Source organism: Macaca mulatta, chromosome 11, assembly GCF_049350105.2.
Source record: "Macaca mulatta isolate MMU2019108-1 chromosome 11, T2T-MMU8v2.0, whole genome shotgun sequence".
Lineage (NCBI taxonomy): Eukaryota > Metazoa > Chordata > Mammalia > Primates > Cercopithecidae > Macaca > Macaca mulatta.
In genome coordinates this window covers 78,810,572-78,834,493 of record NC_133416.1, presented here as the reverse complement: position 1 = coordinate 78,834,493, position 23,922 = coordinate 78,810,572, and the positions used below count along the sequence as shown (strand labels likewise).

At 39.0% G+C, this 23,922-nt stretch overlaps 1 protein-coding gene across 2 annotated transcripts; it reads right to left on the bottom strand.

The window, feature by feature from the left end:
* Positions 1 to 604: 604 nt before the first annotated feature.
* TMEM19 (transmembrane protein 19) lies at positions 605 to 16,376 on the bottom strand. Of its 2 annotated transcripts, XM_077953076.1 has the most exons (7): positions 15,801 to 16,329; positions 12,868 to 12,981; positions 5,985 to 6,122; positions 5,049 to 5,303; positions 3,494 to 3,703; positions 1,731 to 1,819; positions 605 to 1,635 (listed from the first exon to the last, which is right to left on the bottom strand). In XM_077953076.1, the coding sequence occupies exons 1-7, from the start codon at positions 15,928 to 15,930 to the stop codon at positions 1,612 to 1,614; spliced, it is 960 nt and encodes a 319-aa protein (XP_077809202.1). In that variant the 5' UTR covers positions 15,931 to 16,329; the 3' UTR covers positions 605 to 1,611.
* Between the last annotated feature and the right edge of the window lie 7,546 nt (positions 16,377 to 23,922).

Sequence of the window (23,922 nt, the reverse complement as noted above, 5' to 3'; positions counted from 1 at the left end):
AGTACTTTTTTAAAAACATGCCCTGGTGGCTGGGCACAGTGGCTCACATCTGTAATAGCTCTTTGGGAGGCTGAGGTGGGCAGATCACTTGAGGTCAGGAGTTCGAGACCAGCCTGGCCAACATGGTGTAACCCTGTCTCTACTAAAAATACAAAAATTAGCCTGGCATGATGGTGCACGTCTGTGATCCCAGCTACTTGGGTGGCTGAGGCATGAGAATCGTGTGAACCCGAGAGGCAGAGGCTACAGTAAGCCGAGATCATGCCACTGTGCTGGAGTTCAGCCTGGGCCACAGTGTGAGACTCTGTCTCAAAAAACAAACAAACGAAAAAAGCAAACATGCCCTGGTGCTTCCAATATATACCCGAAGTTCTAACCCAACTGTTGCAACCCCCTGATCTCACTGGCTTAAAGATTAAGGGTGTGATTGTTTTTTTTTTTCTGTCCTGAAGTAAGTCAGTTCTAGATCATCACCACAGTAGGGCCACCAATAAAGAATTGTAAGCATTATCCACTCTGCTGGTGGTATATTCATAAATTCTTCCCCATTTTCTTTAAAAAAGCAAAAGGGGCAGGAGGAAGAAGGTACAGAAATCACATGAAAAACATTTAAAAATACTTTTAGTAAAATACTCTGTACCATGTCAAAACTCCTTTGGCACACAGTAAATCATAGTGAAGAACAAAATTGAAAAGCAGAATTTGCCTTAGTTGAGGCTACAGTGTAAGAGAGAATACAACTTAGACGGTAATAATAGAAAACCATAGCATTTTCCAGCAATTGATATGATAGTAAATTCATAAAGAAATACAATAATTTCCCAATGACTCTTAACTGTTCAGGATGCCAATGCTAAACCAGGCTGCCATATATAATTCAAAGAAAGCTAGAAAATACATTCCACATACTAAATTGAAGATAATTTCTGCTCAGAGAGCAACTGAAACATATAGTAAGGTATACATTTTTTAGATATAAGATAAAGTTCTTTTGCTTTTAGTTAAAATAACTTTTTTCATACATTCTAATGGTCATATGAAAAAGGTATTTACTTTTTTTCATCACTAACCCTGAGGAAGGAAGAACAAATGTGGAGTAGGCCACAAAACTCACTAGGAACCAATCTCCATACTTTTCCCAATTGTGAATAGCAATTAATGGGAGAAGTTCAGGATACTATACTTATTTAGGCTTCCATACACATCAGCTCGAACTATTTAAAATAGACATAACATTTGGGCAACTAGCACAGTGGCATTTCTCTGCTTCAACTGAGAACTATTTTAAATATCATCACTTTTATTTCCCACACTGGTTTAAACAAACAAAACAAAATAAGACAAAACTTGACACTGATTATGTGAGAACTTTCAGTTCAATATATAGCAGTATGTAGGGACAATATAGCTTCATTGCTCAAGACTTCCATTCAGCAGAAAAAAATATGCGTAAGTTCTTGGAATTCTTCTCTTTCACTAGAAAGATGCTGTTACAGGGGAGTTGATGAGAGCAAAATGTGAAATCCCATCACAATGGAATATAGGAGGAGCTGGCATTTCTGCTTTGCCATTACAATTATTCTTCTTAGGATAGAAGTTGGAATTGCAAATTTAGCTGGACTTATCAGTTTCAACCTGTGGAAATGAAATAAAGTTCATCCCCTGGGCCAAAAACCCCAAGCAGCAGTTGGAAGCAAGAGGGCAATAAGAACAGAAGAAAACAGATTCACCGCATTGTTATCAAGAATGGGTTTCCCTGCTATGTGCTTTGCCTCATTTGTTGGGCTGTTGACCACCATGCCAGTGCTTTCATCCAACCCTGGAATGGAAAAAGAAGCAAGTGAGGTAGAAAACCCAAATGACTTGATTTTGTTTTTTCTTTTCTTTTTTTAAAATTATACCTTAAGTTCTAGAGTACATGTACTTGATTTTTTAAAAAGAACAAAATAGGCTTTTTCCTCCAAAGGAGACAATCTTTGAAAGGTTCTAAGTGACTTGCTAAATGACTTTAATGGATCATTTATATGATGAGAGATATGGGACCCCTGATTATAAACGGCCACTTTGAATGCTCAGTAATTTTCTGTCAATATCTCTGGAATTGCTTCAGAAGTGGAAGAGAGAACATGAAAAGCAGAGAGGGCATGAAAATGGCAGGTTGGGCCTGCCTTCCCAGTGGTTCCCCTCCAAGACTGATCTATGAGGTCCCTGGGAGTAGGGATCATGTCTTTGGCCACAGTACTGTAAATGCATGGTTGAGCATGGGGCTGGCACAAAGGAGGCACACGAAGATTTACAAAATCTCCCCTACTGCACGCATTTCTTTTCAACCCACTCAATGCAATCAGAAACTTTCCCAGTTAGAACCTAATTTAGAATAAAATTCACACTCTTTAAAAAACATGTTTACTGTCTGTGTGTGCGTGTAGAGTTACTGACCCTTTAGTGAGAATTAAGATCAGATTGCTTCATCCTTAAAATCTAAATGAGACTAACAAAATGGAGAACAAATATTCTGACTGATGGGGAGAGGGGAGGAAGGGCACATAAATTTTCTGAGGCATGAAGAGCGCTAGGAGGACTGTACTGAGAGAACCCTTCTCTAGCCTTCCAACCTCTTCCTGATGTCAATCAAAGGAGAAACATGGTTGATGAGAGTGAGGAGCAAATACACACCTAACAGAATATGTGAGTACACTGATAGGATGGGAGAGCCTTAGAAACAAAGCACAGAAAATTTTGAGAAAAACATACTCTACCACTCTACCAGATTTTTTTTTTTTTTTTTTTTTTTGAGATGGAGTCTTGCTCTGTTGCCCAGGCTAGAGTGCAGTGGCATGATCTCGGCTCACTGCAAGTAGCTGGGATTACAGGCAGGCGCCCCCACGCCAGACAATTTTTTTATTTTTAGTAGAGATGGAGGTTCACCATGTTGGCCAGGCTAGTCTCGAAATCCTGACCTCAAGTGATCCAACCCACTTGGCCTCCCAAAGTGCTGGGATTTGGATGTGAGCCACTGCACCCAGCCACCTACCGTATATCTTGATTGAAGCAAAAACTCAGGGGCAAGAATAGCAAGCATGATACCACAGTAAAAAAGTAGGTGGTATGTATAGTCAGACTAGTACAATTATCCCTCAAATGGAATAGGAAAATGAATGGAAGGAATTTTATTAAAATGATATGATCCAAAATGTCTTGCTTTTCTGGGATTAGGTAATGGCCCACACAAAAGCGTCTGTTCTCTGCACTACTGTATCTTCCCCACACAGCTGCTAATCATTGCTGTGCAGGACTAATTCGACTAATTCTCTTTCAATTAATTTAATACAAAAGAATAAGAAAACCAAAATTGTGAGAGACTTTGCCCTATCATTTCTAGTCCCTCAACACCCTGTGTCTTTGGATTTGTTTTCATTGTTGACATTTTTTCTTTCTTTTCCCTATTTCTTTAACACACCAATAAGTTGCAAGAATGAAGGAATGTTCTTACCAGTATACTGCATTATAGCCCCTAAGTATGAGTCCACAATTGATCCTAGTAATCCAGCTAAACCACCAAATGCAATAATTGGCCACTGGGGGGCAGAAATGTCTAAATCATTCACAAAAATCAGCTGTGTGAGGAAGTATGCAATGCCCACAAAGGTACCACCAAGGAGACTAGAGACAAGGCCCACCACTGTAACGCCTCCATTGGTACCTGAAGAAGAAGAAACATGTAGAAAATCATCTGGTTAATAATCAGCAAACACATAAAGGCAAGGACAGCAAGGTACCTATCTAATCAAGACTAATTTAAAGAAAGCATTCTCTTTAAAGCAATCTAAATACTGTAGCTATTTAGAAAATAGTATTTTCTCCTCAGTAACTCTCGACAATTTAAGTGATGAAGCAGAATGGTTCAACGAAGCCGGACTCCCTGGTTTCAATCTTGGTTCCGCTTCTCTCTCTCAATCTCTCTCTCTCTTTTCAGAGACAAGGTTTTGCTCTATCAACCAGGCTAGAGTACAATGGTGTGATCATAGCTTACTGCAGCCTCCAACTCCAGGCTCAAGTGATCCTCCCACCTCAGTCTCTCTATTAACTGGGATGACAGGTGTGAGCCACCTTGCCAGGCCCAATTCTGCTACTCTTAAGCCGTGTGACTGTAGTTAATTTATCTAACTTCTTTGTCCTTTAGTTTCTTTATAAGACAGAAATAATAAAAGAACCAATTCATATGATTATTAGGAGTACTAAGTGGCAATCCATGTAGAGCAGTTACAATAGTGCTCTGTAGTAGGTATCTAAAATGTGTTAGCTGTTATAATGATGATGAAGAAGAGAAGAAAAAGGAGGAGAAGGCGATGATGGGGGATAGGATGGGGTAGAAAGAAAAGAAGGGGACGAAGAGGAAGAGAAGCATCAGAAGACAAAAAGAAAAAGCAGTACAGGTTGAGTATTCTCTTTACCCGAATTGCTTCGGACTAGAAGTGTTTTGGATTTCAAATTTTTTCAGAGTTTGGAATATTTGCGTTAATATAGACTTACCAGTTGAACACCCAAATCTGAAAATCGTAAATCTGAAATGTTCCAATGAACATTTCCTGTGAGCATCATGTCAGTGTTCAAAAAGTTTAAGATTTTGGAGCATTTTGGATTTTGGATTTTCAGATTTGTGATGTTCAACCTATGCAGTTGTTGATAATGTTGATAATGGAGAATTGAGATATATGTTAAAGCACTGATACCATAACAGGCCCTCAATAAATATTCCATTGTTCCCTTTCTTTTCCTTCCCTACTGATATGTTTGCAAATCAATCTCTAAGTTCCTGTATTGCTTATCTAGGTCTTGCTAACATTTCCTGCAAATACTATTTATTATTACCAATTTAATAGTCTATAGAAATTTTCCAATTATTAAAGAGACTAAATAAAGTTTTTAAAAGGCTCTAAAATAAGAAATACATTAAATCAACAGGTTTTTTGGTTTTTTTAAAGAATCTCAAACCAAGACTCACCAACTGTGTCTACCAATGGGTCAAAAAGAAGAAAAGGACTCACCAACTGGAACTTTCTCCCAGGTTGTTATCAGTCTTGGAGGACTTTTACTCAGAACTGTGCCAACTTCTGAAGCCCATGTGTCTCCAGCAGAGCAGGCCAGTGCAGCCAAGAGAGACAAACACATCCAGGAAGCAGAGTACTGCTTGGAAAAATCGACTGGGATTTCCCCAGGGCCATTTTCTATCATGTACAGCAGGGCCAGTTCTGTGGGTACAGCTCCATTACAGAATACCTGAATCCAATTCCTTTGCCCACCTGGAAACAAACAGATGAAAAGGACAAACAAATGCTTTCTCCTTAGAAGAAAAACCATGCAGTTATAGGTATTTATATTTTAAAGTTTAAGAAAAGAAAAACAATGAAAAAATATTTCAAAACAGTAAAAGTGTTATGGTACATTTGCCCAGATTCTATACTGTTATTAACAAATCTGGAAAAATTATGACAGACTCTAGTGCTTCTAAAATTCTGCTGTTATTTCCTATTGTTGTGAAATAAATTATAAACTCAATTTGGCTACTAAAGGAATTCTCATATAAAAAGTGATGTGTTTTGACAGTCTAAACAACATTCTGATTGAAAGCTTATGTTGGCCAGGTGCAGTGGCTCACGCTTGTAATCCCAGCACTTTGGGAGGCCGAGGCAGGCGGATCACGAGGTCAGGAGATTGAGACCGTCCTGGCTAACACGGTGAAACCTCGTCTCTACTAAAAATACAAAAAATTAGCCAGGCATGGTTGCAGGTGCCTGTAGTCCCAGCTACTCGGGAGGCTGAGCCAGGAGAATGGCGTGAACCTGGGAGGCAGGGCTTGCAAGGAGCCAAGATTGTGCCACTGCACTCCAGCCTGGGTGACAGCGAGACTCCGTCTAAAAAAAAAGCTTATGTTACGATGAAATGAAGTTTACTATTTTGAATAATATCAAACATAATCTTACCTTCCTTATATTCTGAATCTAGACGCTTCTTCATTTCTCCCTTCCATTTAGTGAGTTTTGAAGAAGACAAGAAAAACATCAGCAAAGAGGTAAAAAAGCTGAAATTTGCAATGGTTAGGATAAATCCAACCACGAGCCCTGAAAGAAACATTTATAAACACAGAATTATATTCAATTCATACATCAATGCTGTGAAAAAAGGATGGATTTTTTCCGTTTTTATGTTATAACCTGAAACGTACATTTCTAACAATTTGCATTTTGCCAATTAAGTTGTTACCAAGCAGTAAACTGAATGCGATTTTGAGTACACATTTTTTTTACCATATTTTAATCTCGTTTCAAGCAATGCCATATGAATGTAAGATATTATTTTAGATAATATTTTAAAAATACCTTTATTTTAAAAAGGTAGAAATAGAGATGGAGTCTCACTATATCGCCCAGGCTGATCTCAAACTCCTGGGCTCAAGCAATCTGCCCAGCAATGGCCTCCTAAAGTGCTGGGATTGCAGGAGTGAGCCACTGCACCTGGCCTTCTTTTTCTATAATAACCCTTTCCATTGCTTAGCTCAAAGTTCAGATATCATAACCAATGAGATAGTTATTCATCGACTCTTCCAGAGATGCTCAATTACTGGTATTTAACTTTGGTACCTTTTAATTGAGAGCACAAGAAATAGGGTAACTTGAAATAAAGTATTAACAATAACAAAGAGCTTCAGCTCTGGAGTTGAACAGTCTAGAGTTCAAACTTTGGCTCCTTCACTTATCTCTTCAAGATTAGGATAAGTTACCCAACCTCCTGAAGTCTCAATTTTGCACCGATGAAATGAGAATAATCAGAATTTACTTTGCCAGCTTGCTGTAAAAAGTCAGGGATAATCTTTGCAATATGCTTATTATATTATCCAGGATGTAAGAGGTCCTTAATAAGTGTTACCTAATGTCATGGATACTAATAACAGCAACAGTTCCAGTGGCAAAAGCTCAACAATAATCATGATAAATATTATAATATTGTTATCCAACCTTTAAGTTTTTTTAATTGATTTTTAAAACATTAGAAAAGTTGTACGCAACTACTGAAGGGGAAAGTCAAAACATATGGAGGTATACAAATTGAAAGTCAAAGTGTCTCCCCTCCTCCTCTTCATGAATATTCACTGTTAACAATTTGTTCCGCCGTCTCTAAACAAACCCAAAGTAGAAGAGCCCTAAACAACCTACACTGAGATGTTACAAATGGCATCTATATCCTTTTTACTTCAACCACCTTAAAATAGCACATGAGGTGATCAATGTTCATGTTGGTAACAGCTTCAGATTGAGGAAATGAACAAGACAAGTTTTGAGGGAAGGGTTTCTTTCACGTAGTCCTAAGAGAGCTTGGAACTTTTAGCAACTCCCACCTATGTCTACATTTTAGGTTAGTAACTGCTATCTCCTGTTCGTATCTTTTCCACCTCTCCATCCTGCAGATCTCTAAATATCATTGATAAAGGGTTCACAGATATGACAATAGGGTACTCCCAAATAATTTGAAGACTTGAGGACTATGGTTGCCTTCTGAGCCTTAAATAGGTAAATTCTGTACCTAACAGATAGCATCAGGGGAGTAAAATGACGCTGTCTACAAATTTCTGACAATGGGAGTACAGTTATACCCCAAATTCCAACCAGGGTGACCTGGATAATCTCTAGGAGGCGTAAAAGAGAAAGGCAGGACTGGAATTTCATAGCAATTTAATAAACTCAGGGCTAACCTATTGATTCATACATATTCTATGATAATTTAATTGGCTAGCCCAAAATGTAGAAAGTGAAGGCCAAAAAAACCAGAGGCTGGCAGACTTCTTGAACCACGTCCAAGGGAGGGGAACCTTTGATTTGTGGACTTGCATAACTGTTTCTCAGACTTTGTACTCACCAAAGCAGCCTTCTAATTATAATCCGACTTCTCAAGTGGCCTGACTACAAGAATAGGGCATGCCTGAACAGTGAGGTTTGTGTTCTTCTGCCTGGTAGTTCTTCTATCTGACTAATAAAGTGGCATTCTGGCTCATATAGCAATCCTTTATGACAATGAGCAACATTCAACCAGTTTTCTAGGCTCTAATCAACTCTGGGTACATGACAGAGTGAGGTTTCTACTTCAGAAAGACTGAAACCAGACCCAACGTATAGTGACCAAAAAGAGGTCAGGCCACCCTTGTGAAACCACACAGAGCACCACCACTGGCCTCTCTGACAACACCCCCTCTTGCTATCCTCTTCCACAAACACTTTACCACAAATCCCCCTCATGTGACCCTCTCCTTATTCTGGCAATGCTTGCTCTCTCTCCAAATGACCAGAGTCCTCCACTTCAGTGTGCAGCTTAGAGACGAAGTGTGACTGAACCCCTGCCCAATCCTCTCAATACTGAGGTATATGTTTCTGTCATGAATGGTTCTAAATACCCAGATCCTGAGGAAGTTCTGTAACTCTTACTTCTCAATCCTAGACACACTAAAGTCATGATGTAGCAAAGTAAAATTCCTTATAACTGCGTGTATTAGTCCGTTGTCATGCTGCTAATAAAGATAAACCTGAAACTGGGTAATTTATAAAGAGAAGAGGTTCAATTGACTCACAGTTCCACATGGCTGGGGAAGCCTCACAATCATGGCTGAAGGCAAATGAGGAGCAAAGTCACATCTTACCTAGTGGCAGGCAAGGGAGTTTATGTAGGGGAACTCCCCTTTACAAAACCATCAGCTCTCATGAGACTTACTCACTATCATGAGAACAGCACGGGAAGGACCTGCTCTCATGATTCAATTACCTCCCACCAGGTCCTTCCCTTGACATGTGGGAATTATGGGAGCTACAATTCAAGATGAGATTTGGGTGGGGACATGGTCAAACTTGTATCACTGTGGACAGCAGTAGTGGAAGGAAAACAGTAATAATAACTAACATCTATAAAATATTTGTATGCCAAGTACTGTGCTAAGCATTTTACATGGATAACACTTCAAGATAATTCATTGCCATAGATACCATTATTCCTTCACATTTTATAGACAGGACAAGTACAACACTGAGAGTTTAAGTGATTTGCAGTCATACTCTAGGATAGTATACCCAACTACTATGATATATTTTAAATCAGCATTAGATTTTTTTTTATCCTTAAGGAAACAAAAAGTTCCAAACAGTAAGAAAAGCTGGGTATGGCGGCGTGTGCCTGTAGTCCCAACTACCCAGGAGGCTGAGGCAGGTGGACTGCTTGAGCCCAGGAATTCAAGGCTGCACTAAGCTATGGTTGCATCACTGCACTACAGCCTGGGTGACAGAGCAAGACCCTGCCTCTAAAAAAAGTTTTTTTGAGGACAGGGCCTCGCTCTGTCACTCAGGCTCGAGTGCAGTAGCATGATCTTGGCTCACTGCAGCCTCCGCCTTCTGGGTTCAAGCAATTCTCCTGCCTCAGCCTCCCAAGTAACTGGGATTACAGGCACCCGCCACTATGCCTGGCTAATTTTTGTATTTTTAGTAGAGCAAGGTTTCACCATGTTGCCCAGGTTGGTCTCAAACTCCTGGATTCAAGCGATCTGCCTACCTTGGCCTCCCTAAGTGCTGAGATTACAGGTGTGAGCCACCATACCTGGCCATAACTTCTTTTTTCACAAAAAGGTAGAAAAAAAAAAGATAAACGTTTCATAGAATGAAATAATTAGGAAAAAAGCAAAGGTTTTTAAAAATCAGACTACATCTATTCCTAATCATCTATTATGTATCTAGCACTATTCAAAGAAACATGGGACACAGAAGCATAAGATACTCTTTGTCCTCAAGGAGTTTACAATCTAGTAGATTTTCTTTATGCTCAAACAGATCAAGTGGCATGTTATACCACCATGATAATTTTTAGAAACATGCATATTATATTTTTGCTACCTGACTTTAGAACTATCAGTTACTACTGAAAGTAAGTTAATGACATGCTTCCATCTACTACTACATCTGATCATTTCCATCTCTAAGGGCTGGCAGCAAATAAATGACTTTATTAGATTTGAATCCTATTCAGTAAGAATACTTCATTAAGCACTAAGAAGCCTAGAACCAGAAACTTTCTTAGTGGGAATACTTCATTTAATTTTACTCTGCAAGCATTAGTTTCAATTTTCTGCAGTTCTCATTGTTTTCTGCCCAGAACTGTCTCTTCATCTTTGAAATCTCTCTATATACTTCTCTATTAATGCAGATGATAATAATAATCAGCATATATAATGAGGTAGGAGAGAGGTCAGAGGGGGAGGAGTAATGTGAGCAGAGGTATGGAGAAAGAAAGAAAGGTTTGTGGCAATGCCAATTTAATAGTCATTCGCGTATAAAAATATGGTTGAAAGTACATAATCACTAACAATGAACATTTTTGCACCATTTACAAAGATGTGTTGCCTCACATAATATCTTGTTTGAGCTTCACCAATAAGCCCATGAGGTATTACTATTGGAGGTATTTTAGAAGAGAGAAGAAAGTGAGGCTCCTAGGCGTTATGTAGCTTTCCCAAGTTTGCCCTGATAATAGGTGGCAGTGTTAGGTTTCAAATACATATCTTTTCATTCTAATCAACATAGGACAGGAGTAGATGCCCAAGGGCTAGAAGGCAGCCCTTCCAGCAGCAGGAAAGAAACAACAGGAGAGATCATAAATGCCAGAGAAGCAGGACAATATACAGCACAGAAGCCCAAGGAAGACAGAATTTCAAGAAGGACTTGACCTTTCTTTCTATAAGAATAAGAAATTCCAAGGCGAGGATATCTGAGAGCTTTTTTTTTTTTTTTTTTTTTTTTTGACACAGGGTCTCACTCTGTTGCCCAAGCTGAGTGCAGTGGCACGATCAGCCTCCTGTGTAGTTGGGACTACAGGTGTGCACCACCATGCCTGGTTTAATATTTTGATTTTTTGTTTTTTTTGTAGAGGTGAAGTCTCATCATATTGTCCAGGCTGGTTTCAAACTCCTGGACTCATGTTATCCTTCCGCCTTGGCTTCCCGAAGTGCTGGGATGACAGGTGTGAGCCACCGCAACCAGCCCAGAAAGAACTTTTTTTTAGCAAAGCATAACTCCATGTTATTATATTTAAGCAGAGATTGTTCAAGTTATGTTATAAATGAGTTAGTTAATACTACCAAAGTGCTAACAGCAGTGCCTGGTACATAGAAAGTGTGATACAAACATTTGTTAAATAGATAAAATATAACCATTCCTAATACTTATTGATTACATGGTAAAATAAAATTCATACAAAAATATCAATATGTCTAGTTAACTTTAATTCTCAACTACCCCACAAAAGGAAAAGAAATCTCACAATATAACTTAAAAAATATTTCTTAATTATGAATAGAATTGGCATGATTTTGAAGAACTCTGCCTAATAATAATAGTTACAAGCACTGAATAAATGTTGGCTATGTGTTCAGGCAATGAGGTAAGGACTTTAAATTATCTCATTTAATTCTCTCTATGCCCTAAAAATGAAATAAGGGGGAGATCGAGGCTTTGTGGAGCCCGAAGCTTATATAATTTGGGGTTCCCTCTTTAAGAAAAAGAGTACAAAAGTTTTGACCTTTGCAAAATTGACAAAACCATAGGACCATGAGAGCACACTGCTAGTTTATTTATTCAGTTTTATCTCTCACTTCTTTTCCTATTGTTACTATTTTCTAGTCAAATGAGCCTTATTATTCTTACTCTCAAATAAGCCTCTAAAATATCTGGACTTTTGCACTTGTTATTCTGTCGGCCTGGAACATAATTCTGTCAGCTCTCATTGCTAGCTTCTTTGGATGCCAGCGCAAAATGACCTACTTACAGAAAAGCACCTGACACCATTTACAGAAGAATGCACCACGTCTTCCAACATATGCACTTAACACTTAATTACCTTTTCATTTTTCTCATAAACGTCATTACCTGAACAGTTTTATATATTATCTACCTGCCCTAAAGAATATAAGTTTCATGAGAACTGACACCATGTTCTTTTTGTTTACAGATATATCCCAAGTTTTTAGAACAGTGGTACATACTAGTAAGTGTTCAATAAAAATTTGCTAAAAGATGGGTCAGGCATGGTGGCTTACACCTGTAATCCCAGCACTTTGGGAGGCCCAGGCAGGTGATCAACTTGAGGCCAGGAGTTCGAGACCAGCCTGGTCAACATGGTGAAACCCTATCTCTAATAAAAATACCAGAAAAAATTAGCTGGGCATGGTGGCACAGGCCTGTAATCTCAACTACTCGGAGGCTGAGGCATGAGAATCGCTTGAATCCAGGAGGAGGAGGAGGTTGCAGTGAGCCGATCGTGCCACTGCACTCCAGCCTGGGCAACAGAGAAAGACTGTCTCAAAAAAAAAAAAAAAAAAAAAAAAAAAATTGCTAAAAGAATGAATACATGGCCTGTTCTCAACTCAGTTTTGGAAAATTAATCCAGAATGCTAAGTTTGGACTGCTCTGTTTGAGATTACTAACAGCAACTTCCAAGAGTTTATTCTCTCCAAATGCTCTATTTTACATCTAGGAGGAGTGCTCCAGTGTTTCTGCTGGTAGAAGACTAAAGGAGCAGAAAAGTCAAGGTTCATCTATCCTATTAATTTACTTTGTATCAATCACAAAATTTAATTTGTATGTTACACTAAAAGTGTATGTTAGTTTCTGAAATTTTGACAATAGGAATGCTGAGCAAGATGTAACTTTATCATTGTCTAAAATATATAACACTATGATTTGTAGTCAGTCTCATATATTCAGAATTTAGAAAACATAAATTTAAATTATATAAGCAAGCACTTAGTAGTTACTGTAAACATTCAAAATAAAAACATACCTCCTAGAGCCCCACTGTGATCTAGACTTTTCTTTTTAAGTCCATTAGAGACGATCAGAACAGGAACAACAACAGAAAACAGCCAACGCCATGGAGAAATAGGTCGTAAGTTACCTGAAACATTATAAAGGTGGAGCACAAATTGTGTGAAGTCTGCACAGGTTAGTTTTGGCAGTAAACTTCCATTACTGCTTTTGGACTAAAATACTGTCATAAGTACAAACACCAAGATGAAGTCACCAGAGAAAAATATAGTCATGCATCACTTAAGATAGGGATATGTTCTGAGAAATGCATCCTTAGGTGATTTCATGGTTATGCAAACATCAGACTGTACTTACACACACCTGGATGGTAGAACCTACTATACACTTAAGCGATATGCTATAGCCTATTGGTCCTAGGCTACAAACCTGTATAGCATATTACTGCACTGAATACTGTAGGCAATTATAACAGAATGTATTTGTGTATCTAAACATAGAAAAAGTAGAGTAAAAATATGGTATTATAATCTTATGGGAACATGTTATATGTGTGGTCCGTCATTGACCGAAACATCGCTAGGCAGAGCACGACTGTATTTATGTTGAGACATGCATGCATATTTTCAGAGAAGCAGTCTTACTGGAGAATGGCCAAATAGGTTATGTTCAAGTTTTGAAAACCTTTTACTGCTATTTATGATAATAATGGATATCTAGATATTTAAAATGAATCTCCGGTTCATTTTTTTTCAAGGGGGCATATATTAAATTTCAAGCACTACCTAGAATGAACTCTTTCTGTAACAGGGTCTTACTCCTCTCTGCCTTTTAGAGGACACCTAATTAAAAGGTTAGAAATTGATTATTCCAGAGGCTGCATCCAGCTCACAGACATTTGGCTAGCAGAGTGTTTTCAAATAATTTGAGTCAATATTTAAAGATGAGAAGATATCATATAAAAATCCAGATTCTTGGCTTCTGTTTTAAAATTGGGAAGTTCTGGCCAACACGGTAGAATTGACTGAAGGTAAAGAGAGGTCCCCTCCTTTAAACAGGCCATGGCTTTCCCATTTAAACTGCCCACCACTCCTGAAGGCTCCTAAACGCCAAGGCTAAGTGATTTCCTTATGGTAAAGAAAACCGTGAACCACTGCTTGTATCCATGTTTCTATCAAAAATGAGAAAATGGGCCCAGCACTTTGGGAGGCCGAGGCAGGAGGATCCCGAGGTCAGGAGTTCAAGACCAGTCTGGCCAACATAGTGAAACCCTGTCTCTACTACAAATACATAGCCAGGCATGGTGGCAGGCACCTGTAATCCCAGCTACTTAGGAGGCTGAGGCAGAATTGTTTGAAACCAGAAGGCAGAGGTAGCAGTGAACTGAGATCGTGCCACTGCACTCCAGCCTGGGCAAAAAGAGCAAAACTCCATCTCAGAAAAAAAAAAACGGGGGGGATGAAAGACAAAGAGGGCCCAAGCATTCAACAAAAGATGAGAAATATCCTATTTCTGGAAGTGAAAACTATTACCACACGTCTAACACACAAAAACTTGCACAGTTTCATTCATTTGCATTAGGTGACTGGTCCGAGGGATATTTCAGTTTACAAATCCTGATTTATTCTATTTAGTTCAAGTCATAACAAATACTATGACTGCATGACAACCATTCACTAACAAGAATCTTCTCTTATACCCCTCCCCTAAAACTCTGATGTCCCACTGTGAATCATTATGAATGAACAGCCCTGAGAGCTTCTGTATCCCGGAGAACCCTTTCCAATTATTCACGTGTTCTCTTTGCAAAAAGCCTACAGTCTGAAATGGCAATCCCTTACGATATAACCATTTAAGAGAGTTCACTTTCTCATTCTCCTTTTCATTTTTTCCCTTGTTGTAAACTGACCAGTATTTTGTTTTCATAGGAGAAGGAAGTTTGTGTAAATGGAGACTTACGCTCTAAAGCACCTTCAAAACCTTAAAGATCTGAGTCCAGAGTACCTTATATTTAAGCAATGTAGCTTTACGCTTTAAAAGGAGTCTATTCTTTTGAAGCAGCCAAATGGCAGATAAGTCCTTCAGCTCTCCAAATGTAAATATTATACCGTCTTTAATTCTTATTATATTTACAGAACATGTGAAACTGATAAACTACATTACTAATTTCTTTTTTTCTTTTTTTGAGACGTATTCTCGCTCTGTCGCCCAGGCTGGAGTGCAGTGGCTCGATCTCAGTTCACTGCAACCTCCGCCTTCAGGGTTCAAGTGATTCTCCTGCCTCAGCCTCCCGAGTAGCTGGGATTACAGGCGCGTGCCACAACGCCTGGGCCATTTTTCTAGTTTTAGTAGAGCTGGGGTTTCACCATGTTGGCCAGGCTGGTTTGAACTCCTGACCTCAGTTGATCCTCCTGCCTTGGCCTCCCAAAGTGCTGGGATAACAGGCGTGAGCCACCGCTCCTGGCCCATTACTAATATTCTTATTCAAAATTAAAAGCATGACTGTAATTGCTTTACAAAGCTATGTTCACCTCACTTATCTTTCACCAAGACAGATGGAATAGTTACTTAACATATAAAGACATTTTGAAACAGGTATAACTAGGCCAGAAGTGGTGGCCTGTATTCCCAGTACTTTGGGAGACCCAGGTGGGAGGGTCACTTGAGCCTAGGGGTTTCAGACCAGACTAGCAACACAGAGGGACTCCCATCTTATAAAAAATAAAAATTAAAAAAAAGAAATAGGTATAACTCGAATTATCACAACAAGCGTTTATTAAAGGCACTGTTTATATTATCTGGTTACTAAGTTAAATCAGGCTATGGAAGTTAAGTAAACACAACCATTCCTAACCATTCAGAGGATACGAGTTTTGGATTTCACAATGGTATGGTTTTAAATTTCACTGACTAGATTACAGAGAAACAACTTAGAACATTCATACTTACCATAATAGGTGCTTGCAGTCATTGACATAATCCAGAAAGCTAAGGAAATGCAAATGATCAGGCTCAATATAACTATATTAGTTATCATCTTTATATATCTTTTGCATATATTGTCGTTAAGATCTGTCATGGAAAATAAGGATGTGAGCTCCTGCGGGGCAGAATATTTAGCGTTTCGGAGAGAAAGTCATTTACGATGTGAGCAAGACACTTGTTCAGAGGCAAACATAAATCCCAACATATTCCACCGACCAAACAAGCAAAAAAAGTCACAAAAATTCAAACTCCTTCCGGAAATTCCTGCTGGACGGAGAGCTCCAATGCGTACGGGCGAGGCCAACGCCTCACCGCAAAAGCAAAGCGCCACCCGGTCGACGGTGAGGGCCGGCTCCCGGCTGCTCAGCGCCTCACACCGGAGCCCCAGGGGGAAAAGAGAAAGCCGAGGCAGCCAATCCGCGGTCCCGGCGCTGGCGAGCTCCACCCACCTCCCGTCGCAACCTTCTCACCCGCAGGCGGCGTAGGTCCGCGGCTGCAAAGGGGCAGTTAGGGCACCCTAACTTGGGCAAGTCTGGGAAGCAAGCCCGACGCGGCTGAACGCAGTCACGTCCGGACAGCTGCGCAAGGCGCCCTAGGGTCCAGGTCCAACTGGCCAAGGCCGAGACCCCAGGAGCAAAGCCCGCGCCTCCGCGCGCCCCCGCCTTTAGCCCCTCCCCGGCTGTGGGCATGCGCCGCAGCTGCTTAGGGGGACGTCACCTCGCTGAAGTGGGCGGGCACTGCTGGCATCCTGGCCGGCTGCGTTTGCACTGCTTCTCCGAAACCACTTTATAGGTACTAAACAGCATTGTTTACTACCTATAATGTGCTAGACTCCTGGCTGCTAGCGAGGTAAAGTTAAACATAGATTCTGTTACTGAGCTCTCGTCATTATTGTCATAACACCACTTAAATTGTGGAAATACCTGTCCTCACACCCCTTATATTTCAAGTGTGTTCATTTAGAAAGCAAAACGTCTTGTTAGCATAAAAATTCTGAATCGTGGCTGATTTCATTATTATTATTATTATTATTATTATTATTATTATTATTTTTGAGACAGCGTCTCTCTCTGTTGCCCAGGCCGGAGTGCAGTGGCACATCTCTGCTCACTGCAACCACCGCCTCCCAGGTTCTAAGCGATTCCCCTGCTCCAGCCTCCGGAGTAGCTAGGATTAAAGGCGCCACCACCACCCCCGGCTAATTTTTGTATTTTTGGTAGAGACGGGGTTTCGCCATGTTGGCCAGGCTGGTCTCGAACTCCTGACCTCAGGGGATCCACCTACCTCGGCCTCCCAAAGTGCTGGGATTACGGGTTTGAACTACCGCGCCCGGCTTGATTTCATGTTTTATGTGAAATTAACTTGTTTGCCTGGGTTAACAGTAACTAACTGATAATTACATATTATTTATCAATTTTTTCAGTTAATTGCTGACAGTGTAAGAAGAGGAGCCAAATTCATTTCAGACACAGTATGCAATTGTGTTTTAACCCCCCAGAGTAGTTACTTAAAAAAAAGCTCACATTATTTTAAATTTCAAAATACATGCCAAGACTGCTTGTCATTTTCTTTGGTAAGGCATCTGATTAAGTAGTTAACTAAGAACCAAATCTGTGAAGTAGGACTAAATAGTAGTGGGCTTCTTGTACTAGATAATATACATATGGTCTTTATGCTGAAATTTATTATGTGCCTACTTTCTTTTTGTCTTAGTCTGTTCTGCATAGGTAAATGTTTGGATTATCTTACCAAGCTGGCCAATATCAATGCTACCAGACTATTGGGTAAAATTATTAATAATCAAAGCTAACGTTTTGTGGTTTGCACAGTGGCATTTTTTTTGTCTCTGCTTAGACAAAATTATGAACTGGTCTGTTTTTTTGTTTTGTTTTGTTTTTGTTTTTGGCCTTGCTTCACCATAGTCACAGAGTGACCCTCTCTGATTAGTTGGTGTTCTATAGGAAAATCATAGCCTAGCTGTGAATGTCAAGCTATCTCCCAACACTGGGGTGTAGCTGTGTCAGGTCAGTCCCTGGATGTCAGGGATGATTTTCTCATGACTGGTAGATCTGGCTAAAAATGCATATTAAATAGTAGTGTCAGTGAACTGACCCTTCAAATGAGTATTTTCCCTTGTATTTTTTTTTTCAGTGACCTATTATTGATTTTTTCTCCATAAAAGTTATTCTAGCTTAAGACCAAAATAATTTAGAGGAGTTAATATAATTAAAATACGGTAATTCTTCCTCACATGCAATAGGCAGTTTCAGTTACCAAGGGTTAAACATGATCTTGAGGCAGGAGAATAGGGTCTGGAGGCAGGGAACCTAAGGCGGATTCATGCTGACTTCCTAGAGCTAAATCAAAAGGAAAACCCCAACTTTCCACACCTAAGTAACAAAAGCACCCGAAGCTACTCCCTTTGCAACCACCCTTCCTTTTTTTTCTGCGTGGCAGATAGAAAATTGAAAGTATCTCTGCTTGGTCGCTTTCTGCAACCAATCAGACGTTTGGGTAGGAGTGTAACTTTGTAACTTCACTTCAGCCTCTAATTGGTTGTTTTTCACAACCAATCAGACTGATTGCGGGCTAGTACTTCATTTACATAGAGTGTACACCAAGTAACCAATGGGAAACCTCTAGAGGGTATTTAAACCCTAGAAAATTCTGTAAGGAGGATTTTGAACCCCTATGCTCAGGTGGTTCCCACCCTGTGGAGTGTACTTTGTTTTCAGTAAATCTCTGGTTTTGTTGCTTCAATATTTCCTTGCTTTGTTTGTGTGTTTTGTCCAATTCTTTGTTCAAAACACCAAGAACCTGGACACCTTCCACTAGTAGCAATCTGAAAATATTAAAAAGAAAATTCCGGAAATATTCATAAGTTTTAAATTGCGTGCCAGTCAAAGTAGCATGATGAAATCTCATGCCATCCAGCTCCATCCCACTTGGGACGTGAATCCTCTGTTTATCTAGCATATCCATGCAATAAACATTACTCTCTCGTTAGTCACTTAGGAGCTGTCTCAGTTATGAGATGGACTGTTGCAGTATCACAGTGCCCTTATTTTAGTTTTATTACAATATATTGTTATAATTGTTCTATTTTATTATTAGGTGTTCCTCCTAATCTCTTACTGTGCCTAATTTATAAGTTAAACTTTATCATAGGTATATAGAAATCGGAAAAAACATAGTATATATAGAGTTTGATATTATCCAGGGTTTCAAGCATCCACTGAGGATGTTGGAATGTATCTCCAAGGATAAGGGGAGAGGGGCTATTGTATACTTTTAAAAGAATCTATTGTTATAAATTTTATAGACTATCAATCTTAAAAATTTCAACAAAGTCTTCGTTTTTCTATTTACTTTAGAAGCCATTTTCTGGCAATGGAAAATTTCTGGTTAGGCATTTCCTAAACTGTATTCTTTAACTTAATAGTAGTTGTTCTTTATTAGTAGGCATCCCTACCACCCAAAGATACCTATGATCAAATTTGAGAAAGATTGTCTCTACGTGGGATAGTTAGAGTGTATTATTAATGACTCTAAGAAGTTAAGAAACAAACACATTTGTTTAAATGGTTCCAACAGTTAATTGTCTTCCCCAGATTTCTTTCCTGTAGAAAACATGCAGTTTGAGACTTACTATAGCAATCGTAGAATAAACTGAAAGTTCATTGTTGTGCTGCTCTTTAAATTTCACAATGTAAATACCCATTTATGGTTTAGTGCTCTTTGATATAAAGTTTGGATTTTTCTGTGATAGACATTTATATTCAATACCAATCACAAAAATTATCCTAATGGCAAAAAGCACTTACTGTGTGAAACTATCAGATTTTATTTACAATCCCTTTGAATCTAATCCAAAGGGATTGGTTTCAATTTTCTGAAATGTGCAAATATTTGAGTGATTTGAGTGCCAACATACATATACCACAGTCTCTGCCTTGAAGGAACATAGCAGATGAAAATGGACAGGTAGACCATTACATTATAATAAGATGATGATTTTATCCAAGTCATATATAAACAGGATTCAAGGAGAAAAGCACTTATGTCCCTTAGGGATGGTGTCACACAAGAGAAGGGAGCATCCAAGGTAAGAATTGAAAGATGACAAAGAGTTTGCTCAGTGACTAAGCTAAAGGAAGGGCAATTTGTAAAGGTTTGTTTGGTGGTTAAGAAGAACATGAAAATAGGAAGTTCAAGAGAATGGAGAAGAGTTAGAAATAACACATTTTGGAGTGTTTGCTAAATAATTTATTAAACCAAAAATTCATCTGAGAAACAGACACCTCTTTAAAAAATTTTTTAATATAAAAATAGAGGTGAGGTCTCACTGTGTTGTCCAGGCTGGTCCCAAACTCCTGGCTATAAGTGATCCTCCTGCCTTGGCCTCCCAAAGTGTTGGGATTACAGGTGTGAGCCACTGCATCCAACCAATATGTGCCTTCTTGACATTAAACCCAAATATTTTGTTTTTTAAATGTTTGTAGTATAGATTTTTTTTTTTTTTTTTTTTTTGAGGCGGAGTCTCGCTCTGTCGCCCAGGCTGGAGTGCAGTGGCGCGATCTCGGCTCACTGCAAGCTCCGCCTCCCGGGTTCCCGCCATTCTCCTGCCTCAGCCTCCCGAGTAGCTGGGACTACAGGCGCCGCCACCACGCCCGGCTAATTTTTTTGTATTTTTAGTGGAGACGGGGTTTCATTGTGTTAGCCAGGATGGTCTCGATCTCCTGACCTCGTGATCCGCCCGTCTCGGCCTCCCAAAGTGCTGGGATTACAGGCTTGAGCCACCGCGCCCGGCCTGTAGTATAGATTTTAAAAGACTAGGGAGCAATTTGAAGATGGATTTGTTGTATTAGATCGAGCTCATTCTAACAGGACCTTAGGGAGAGGGTGGGGAGCAGTGAAGGCAGGAATAAATAAATGGAATACTGTTTACTAGCAACCTTGAGGACAGACACTATGTCTGTCTGGCACATCCTAGTTTGATCAGTGTCTCTTATGAGTGTTAAGATAGTATTTTTGGGCCAGGTACAGTGGCTCACACCTGTAATCCCAGTGATTTGGGAGGCCAAGGTGGGTGGATCACCTGAGGTTGGGAGTTCCAGACCAGCTTGACCAACATGGGGAAACCATGTCTCTACTAAAAATACAAAATTAGCTGGGCATGGTGGTGCGTGCCTGTGATCCCAGCTACTCAGGAGGCTGAGGCAGGAGAATCACTTGAACTCGGGAGGTGGAGGTTCTGGTGAGCTGAGATTGTGCCATTGCACTCCAGCCTGAGCAACCAGAGCGAAAATCTATCTCAAAAAACAAACAAACAAACAAACAAAAAACATAGCATTTTTTGAATTACAGTATTCGAAACAATTTTTTTTTTTTAAGACAGTCTCACACTATTGCCGGAGCTGGAGTGTAATGGCACAATCTCGGCTCATTGCAACCTCTGCCTCCTAGGTTCAAGCGATTCTCCTGCCTCAGCCTCCTGAGTAGCTGGGATTACAGGCACCCGCCACCACGCCTGGCTTATTTTTTGTATTTTTTAGCAGAGACGGAGTTTCACTATGTTGGCCAGGGTGGTCTGGAACTCCTGACCTTGTGATCCGCCCACCTCGGCCTCCCAAAGTGCTGGGATTACAGGTGTGAGCCACTGCGCCCGGCCCGAAATAATGTTTTAATCAGAAAAAAATTAATAAAATATCACAATCTTCTTTCCCTTTTGTTAGTAAAATTGTGCTTTGATAATGTCTTTTTTTTTTTTTTTTTTTTTTTTTAAAGAGACAGGGTTGTACTCTGTTGCCCAGGCTGAAGTGCAGTGGTGCAATCATAGTTCACTGCAGCTTTGAACTCCTGGGCTCAAGCAGTCCTCCTGCCTCAGCCTCCTGAGTAGCTAGGGGACTACGTCACATGCCTCCATGCCTGGCTAATTTTTATTTCATTATTTTTGTAGAGACGGGTGTCTCGCTAAGTTGCCCAGGCTGATCTTAAACTCCTGGCCTTAAGTGATCCACCCATCTTAGCCCCACAACATGCTGGGATTACAAGCACGAACCCCTGTACTTAGCCTGCAAATAAATTTTTGTGTGAGCCTCAAATTATGGTCAGGATAGAGATAGACTCTTACCATTTTTATAGCCCTTCATATATCTCGTCTAGATTGCCTAACCAGATCTAAAACAGTGCAAATAAACTATAATGTACATTTAGATATAACTTGAGCAACAAAAATGAAAATAACTTCTCTTCAAGGCTTTACATTATCTTTATTTGTTTTACCATTTGCTTCAGTTTAGGGAGAAGGACTTCACAGAAGTCTTTTAGGGGGTCAGTGTAAAAGAACTTTCACAGAAATATTTAGGTACATTTTTTAGAAATAACAGGCATGACAGTAATTTCCTTGGGGAAAAATGTTTAATATCACCATACTCAGAATACATTTTTGTGAATATGCAATTATTTAGTATACATTACAAAATCCTCAATTTTAGAAAGTTTCCAACTGTCTAAATATCAGAAGAATCCAATATTTTGGTACAAAGATGAAACATTTCCTATATTATAGCAAAATTAAAATCTACCCGTATTCTAACATTGAGAAATGAGATAAAACACAGTATTATAAAGTCTACTTTATAGGAAAGATCAAGTGACCTCAAAGACTTTACTATTTTCATATTTTAAGACACATGATTTGTCCTATTTTAGTAACCTGGTTCATATGTTAAACAAAGTGTAATGTGAACAGCAGAGAGGATTTGTTGGCAGAAGATCTATGTTCAATCTAGAACTATCTAGATCACAGACATTTCTATTCCTTGTGCAGGTTGGCACATAGTAAATGCCCAAATGAATAAAGAAATCGAATTAACAAAGATGTCTTCATGTGTAAATCAGAGGTAGTACCACCTACCACACAGAATGTAAGGAAAAAGAGCACAAATAAATACCAAAGTGCTTTATAAAATTCTGAGTTATTTTAAAAATCTGTGTTCATAGGTTTGTTATTTTACACAAAATACCAAATTTCAAATGAACTCCAGTACTAGATTTTGATGTACTATTTTATTTATAGCTATGTTTTCCTTTTAACAAAGATACCATTAACACCACATTTGTTCAGTGTTCATTTTAAAGGGTAAAAATGTTGTTTTGTAGCTCCTTCAATAAAACACCATAATTCAGGTCAAATGCCAATGTCCTGTACCTCCTTTGCTAAGTCAATATAAGGAGGAATCTGTTTTGTTTCAAAACAAAAGCATTTGATTATAAAAAGGTCTACAGTTTATAGTTCTTACTGAATTCCAATTCAACAGCATTTACCAAAGGGACTTTATAGCTATTTCTTTTGTAGCATTTATCATATTGTGTTATAAATATTACTTCTCTCAAGAGATAGAGCAACTTGAGGGCAGAAAATAATGTCATATTCCTTTGTATATCAAGTACCTAGCCTTTGGCTGGTTCTTTGTAGAGGTTGGTACCCAATAGACAGAGGACAAATAAACAGAAGATCTGTGTTGTGACCAGCAGAGGAAAAAAAGCTATTATAATTTCAGTTAGTTTTATGGTCAGGGTGATTAAAAAAAAACCTATTGAACTGAAAGCAGGATTTTAATAGACTCCTTTTAGGTTTTTCTCTGTGAATAAAGCTAGTTCAAAGGTAGACAAATGTATACTAATAAAACAATTTGATGCAAACAGTTTGGAGCATGTTGTCAGGACAGTAAAACGAAAATGATAGAGAAAACACAGAAAAGTTTACTCTAAAATTATTGAGTAGTAGTTTATTTAATACTGTCAAGTAACAATGAATGAAGATGAAGTAACCTTGTCAAAAAGTTGTTGTATTTTGCAATATTTTATTTTTATGATTTTTAAAATTTATTAAGATTTCAAGGTATTATTGTAGATGGGAACTGGGCTACGTAGTGTTTTGTATCTGGGGTGAAGGGTGAACTACATGAGAGTGGTTATACTTGGAAAAAATAGCTTTTATTCAAATGATTATTTGTCCAACTTATTTTGAGTTATAAGGTAGATGTGGTCAGTAAATGTTTGATGATGATTATATGCTGGT

Excerpts from the sequence above, each read along its gene's own strand:
- TMEM19 (XM_077953076.1), bottom strand. The coding sequence starts at position 15,930 with ATGACAGATCTTAACGACAATATATGCAAAAGATATATAAAGATGATA. Across the intron at positions 6,123-12,867 it reads TCACAGTGGGGCTCTAGGAG|GGCTCGTGGTTGGATTTATC; the intron begins GTATGTTTTTAT and ends TGTTTCTTTCAG. Across the intron at positions 3,704-5,048 it reads CTGGGAGAAAGTTCCAGTTG|GTACCAATGGAGGCGTTACA; the intron begins GTGAGTCCTTTT and ends CTTCTTCTTCAG.